Source organism: Fulmarus glacialis, unplaced genomic scaffold (genome assembly GCF_000690835.1).
Source record: "Fulmarus glacialis isolate BGI_N327 unplaced genomic scaffold, ASM69083v1 scaffold37589, whole genome shotgun sequence".
NCBI lineage: Eukaryota > Metazoa > Chordata > Aves > Procellariiformes > Procellariidae > Fulmarus > Fulmarus glacialis.
Window position 1 is genome coordinate 1 of NW_009234537.1, and position 5,150 is coordinate 5,150.

Here is a 5,150-nt window from a genome sequence, read left to right on the forward strand (position 1 = left end):
GGAGCGCCCGTTGTCCAGCGGGGAGCCAGTGACCATCTCCCAGCTGAAACACGACTTTCCCCCCACCCCAGCTCCGACTCAGGTGATGAGAGACAAAAATGGAAGAAGAAGAAAAGCAAAAGCAGGGACCAGCACCATAAAAGCCAGAAGAAACATCGCTCGCGGTCCCGGGGTCGCTCCTCCAGCTCAAGCTCAGAGCGTGAGCGAGACAAGAGGAGAGCCCGGAGCAGAGAGCGGCGGAGGAAGAGAGATGGCTCCAAGTCTTCTGTGTCCTCCGTCAGCTCTCCCTCGCCGCCGCGCTCCCGGGGCAGGGAGGAGATGGGGCAGCAGCTGAGCCTCCAGGAGCGCCTGAGGCTGAAGGAGGAGAAGAAGAAGCAGGCTGCGCTCATGAAAGCCTTGGAGACGCCCGAAGAGAAACGGGCTCGCCGGCTGGCCAAGAAGGAGGCCAAGGAGAGGAAGAAGCGGGAGAAGATGGGATGGGGAGAGGAGTACATGGGTTACACCAACACCGACAATCCCTTTGGGGACAACAACCTGCTGGGCACCTTCATTTGGAGCAAGGTGAGCTCTCCTCCATGCCCGCGTGTTGAAGGAGGCTGCTCGAAGGAGATCGTTTCCCTGCGGCTGCCACGGGACAGGACAGAGGAGCAGTGGGGCGTCGGGGGGCACCTTTGCTTGAGGTGGGAATCTCTGAAACACTAAAAGCAGCCACGTGAGAGCAAAGCGCTCATCTAGAGCAGCAGCTAGGTGTTTCTGACAAGGTCCGTGGGGGTTTTACCCCCTTTCTCCTGAAGACCAAGGTCTGTAGCCAGGGGTGTGGGATGAGGAGGTGTGTCAGGGTGCAGGAGAGGGACCCAGACCTGCTGGGAGCTGCAAGTTGAGTGTTTACTGGTGTGTTAGCGCTCGCCGGGTCAGGTGGCCTCCCTGGGCTGAGCCTGGGTTTCACTGAGGCGCTTCAGGAGTAGGATTCGAGGGATTTGGGGACCTTCGACAGGATCAGCTCACTGGCGCAGCAGAAGTGGGTGGATGTGGTGGCATTTGCTGGCCGGTGAGGGGCTGTAGAGGTCGCTGGGTTTCACAGCTTCCCTTGGCCACTCTATTTCAGGCGCTGGAAAAGAAAGGGATCAGCCACCTGGATGAGAAGGACCTGAAGGAGAGGAACAAGCGAATCCAGGAGGACAATCGCCTGGAGCTGCAAAAGGTGGGATCTGATGTCCCCTCCCTCACACCATCTGACAGAGAACCCTGTGGACAGCCCAGTTCCCCCAGTCGCTCACCTGGAAGTCCCCTCGTTCTTCTCACTGGGGGTGCCCACAGGCTGTAGGATCGGGGGGGGCGCAGTATGCTGAATTCTGCTCTTCCAGGGTGAGAAGACTCTTCTCGTGGGGTTGAGTCCAGCTCAGGAGGTGCTGAGGAGGACAAGTGCCACAGCACTGAGGCACTCGGTTGTGCCTGGGTCCCCTGTCCTCCAGAGGGCTGGCAGCAAGCATCGTGGCCTCACTGGCCCATGCTGGCTCTCCTTCCATAAAGCTCCTGTCTCCCCGGGAGCCTTGGGCCGATTGCAGGAGCTGAGGCAGCTCAGTGAGCAGGGTTACGGCTGCATCCTCGAACGGGTGTCCTGCATGGGTGCCCCATCCGCAGTGGCCTCACATCTCCTTCCACCCCGGGTAGGTGAAGCAGCTGCGCCTGGAGCGGGAGCGGGAGAAGGCGATGCGTGAGCAGGAGCTGGAGATGCTGCAGCGGGAGAAAGAGGCAGAGCACTTCAAAACCTGGGAGGAGCAGGAGGACAACTTCCACCTGCAGCAGGCCAAGCTGCGGTAGGTGTGCAGCTTCATGGGCATGGGCCCGCCAGGGAGCAAAGGATGGCAGGCACCGTTCACTGTCCCTCTGCTCTTGCCCAGGTCTAAGATCCGGATTCGGGATGGGAGGGCGAAACCCATTGATCTTCTGGCCAAGTACATCAGCGCGGAGGATGATGACCTGGCCGTGGAGATGCACGAGCCCTACACCTTCCTGAATGGCCTGACCGTCTCTGACATGGAGGATCTGGTGGAGGACATCCAGGTGCCAGCTCTGCAGCCCCTGTGCCAGGGCTGGCTGAGGGGCAGCAGCTCAAGACTTCTCCCCCTCAGCTCTGCTTTCGGGCCCATGGTGCGGAGCAGGTGCCTGATGTCCTGCTTGTCTCCTGCCTGCAGGTTTACATGGAGCTGGAGCAAGGGAAGAACGTGGACTTCTGGAGGGACATGACCATCATCACGGAGGATGAGATAGCCAAGCTCCGCAAACTGGAGGCCTCTGGGAAAGGAGGACCGGGTAAGCGGGAGAGCTGAGCCTGGTGTGGGTGTCAAGGGGAGTGCGAGTGGTGGGTAAAGTAGGGCGTAGGGTCTGCTGCGTGCGCTCAGGCTCAAAGGGATTCTCTGGGATCTGCTGGATGGAGGCTGTGGATCTGGCAGCCATCCCCTGCTGGGGTCCAGCCTTCCGCTGTCGGGTGCAGCCCAGGAGGGCCTGGGTGAAGGCAGGCTGAGTGCTCGGAGACTGACTGGCCACTCTTGCCTGTCTGTTCAGGGGAGCGTCGGGATGGCGTCAACGCCTCCGTCAGCTCAGACGTGCAGTCCGTGTTCAAGGGGAAGACGTACAACCAGCTGCAAGTGCTGTACCAGGGCATCGAGAGCAAGATCCGGGCAGGAGGACCCAACCTTGACATTGGGTACTGGGAGAGCCTGCTGCAGCAGCTGAAGGCTTACATGGCTCGGGCCAGGTGAGAGCAGGGACTGTCCCCTGGCCAGGGCTGTGGAAAGGGGCAGCACAGACCCCACTGTGAGCAGAGTTGGGCCGGCACAAACCCAAAGTCCTTGGTGGAGGGGTTTTATACCTTTTCTGACAAGAGTGGAGAAGGGCTGGAGCCTCAGTCTCTTCTCCAGCGACGCTGTTTACAGTGAGGTGTCCAAGAGGGAACCGAACTGGAGGGTTATTCAGCCCAAAACTGTGCAAAACCCAGCAGATTTCTACCCGATGTAGTGGGTGTCACAGCTCTGGGCAGTGTGGGCATGAGGTGGTTCTGCTGAGTGGGACCTGATGGCTCATCTCCTCTTCACAGGCTGCGGGAGCGGCACCAGGATGTGCTGCGCCAGAAGCTGTACAAGTTGAAGCAGGAGCAGGGTGTGGAGAGCGAACCCCTCTTCCCCATCATCAAGCGGGAGCCGGCCTCCCCCAGCGACAGGTACGCAGCCCTTTCCTTGGGGAGTGCAGCCATCCAGGCGTCTCCCGTGGGGCACCTGGGACAGAAAATGCAGCTTTGTGCTCCCGTCCTTCCATAAACAGACCTCAGGTGAGCAGAGAACAAGGGTACCATCCCCGTCCCAGTTTTCTGTTCTCTCTTCCTTGCAGGCTGGATCCAGAGGAGAGCATTGTGGTACAGCCAGGGCCGTCCTCAGAACCGGAGGCTGAGCAGGACACAGAGGCCAAAGGAGAGGCAGAGGGGGAAGCTGTGCTGATGGAGGAGGACCTGATCCAGCAGAGCCTGGACGACTATGACGCGGGGAAGTACAGCCCCCGGCTCCTGGGCACCAACGAGCTGCCCTTCGATGCCCATGTGCTGGAGGCCGAGGAGGATACGCATCGGCTGCTGCTTCTGCGTCAGCAGCTTCAGGTCACAGGTAGGAGCCCCACGGGCAGGCCCTGCGCCTGCCGGCCTGGCAGCCTGCCTGGCACAGAGGGGTGTGCATGTGCTTTGGGGTACAGGGCTGGAGGGGGATACTACTCTCAGAAAAGGGGGAGCAAGAGCTGGACCTGGAGCACGCATCCAGAGCTGGCCTCTAGGCAGCGAAGGGCGCTGTGGCCTAGACAAGAGCAGGGAGATGGGGTTCAGACTGCTGCCATTCCCTGCGGGTACCTGCATTGGGTCCTTTGCTACCAAGCTGTTTGGGCTGCGGACAAGTGGAAAGGGTGTTTTGGATGAGTTTCCCAGCACAACTCAGCCTGGTGCCCACCTGGAGTCCGCAGGGCAGCGTGCACATCTCCGTGTCCAGCTCTGCATCCCCTGCCCAGTGTCTGTTGCTCCTGGGCGTGCAGAGGGAGGGAGCCGTGTCCCCACAGCCCGAGCCTGGCTGGCACTGCAGCACCTCTCCTCCCTACAGGTGATGCCACCGAGAGCGCCGATGACATCTTCTTCCGCAAGGCCAAGGAGGGCATGGGTGCGGATGAGGCACAGTTCAGCGTGGAAATGCCCCTCACGGGCAAGGCCTATCTCTGGGCTGATAAGTACCGGCCCCGCAAGCCCCGCTTCTTCAACCGCGTGCACACGGGCTTCGAGTGGAACAAGTACAACCAGACCCACTACGACTTCGACAACCCCCCCCCCAAGATTGTGCAGGGCTACAAGTTCAACATCTTCTACCCTGACCTCATCGACAAGCGCTCGACGCCTGAGTACTTCCTGGAGGCCTGCCAGGACAACAAGGACTTTGCCATCCTGCGCTTCCATGCCGGGCCGCCCTACGAGGACATTGCCTTCAAGATCGTCAACCGTGAGTGGGAGTATTCCCACCGCCACGGCTTCCGCTGCCAGTTTGCTAATGGGATCTTCCAGCTCTGGTTCCACTTCAAGCGTTACCGTTACCGCAGATGAGGGGCTGCTCAACTCTGCACCCCTGGCACAGGGAGTGGGCAGGGGGGTCTCGTCCCCCATCACAGGCACTGTCCCACGGACATCCCCAAGGCCTGGCCCCGCACAAGGCCTATTCCTGAGGGTTTTCCCTGTCCTTGCTTTTATCCTGAGGGACCCTGAGACTTTGGTACAAATAAATAAGGGTTGTTTAAGCCGTGGCATCCTGTGCATGGGCACCCCACGCTGCTCAGTACCATGCGGCTCTCCTGCACGTCGTCACCAGCCAGTACCACACTGGGCCAGCACTGGGAGCTCCCCTGCTCCGCTGTGGGCTGGGTAGTGTTTTGGGGGGTGTCCTCACCCCCATGCCTCTGGGGTCTGTCACCCCATCCCCATGTGCTGTCAGCCCCATGTGCTCCCCTTGCCCACGCTGGCCCCCTCCCACAGGCTCCCATCACCCTAGCTGGAGCCGCAGCACCCTTTGCTCCACCTGCCCCCGTGGTGCCGCTGCCGCAGACGTCCCTGGGCCCCTCGCCCTCCCCGC

General features: G+C 60.9%; 1 protein-coding gene across 1 annotated transcript; it reads left to right on the forward strand.

The window, feature by feature from the left end:
* Positions 1-71: 71 nt before the first annotated feature.
* On the forward strand, positions 72-4,824 carry CACTIN (cactin, spliceosome C complex subunit; the record flags this gene model as incomplete). The annotated part of the gene is made up of 9 exons (XM_009585678.1): positions 72-561; positions 1,106-1,201; positions 1,672-1,817; positions 1,902-2,064; positions 2,196-2,313; positions 2,566-2,758; positions 3,098-3,220; positions 3,388-3,656; positions 4,137-4,824. Coding segments are annotated over 9 exons (2,089 nt in total), but the record flags the coding sequence as incomplete, so codon positions are not given.
* Between the last annotated feature and the right edge of the window lie 326 nt (positions 4,825-5,150).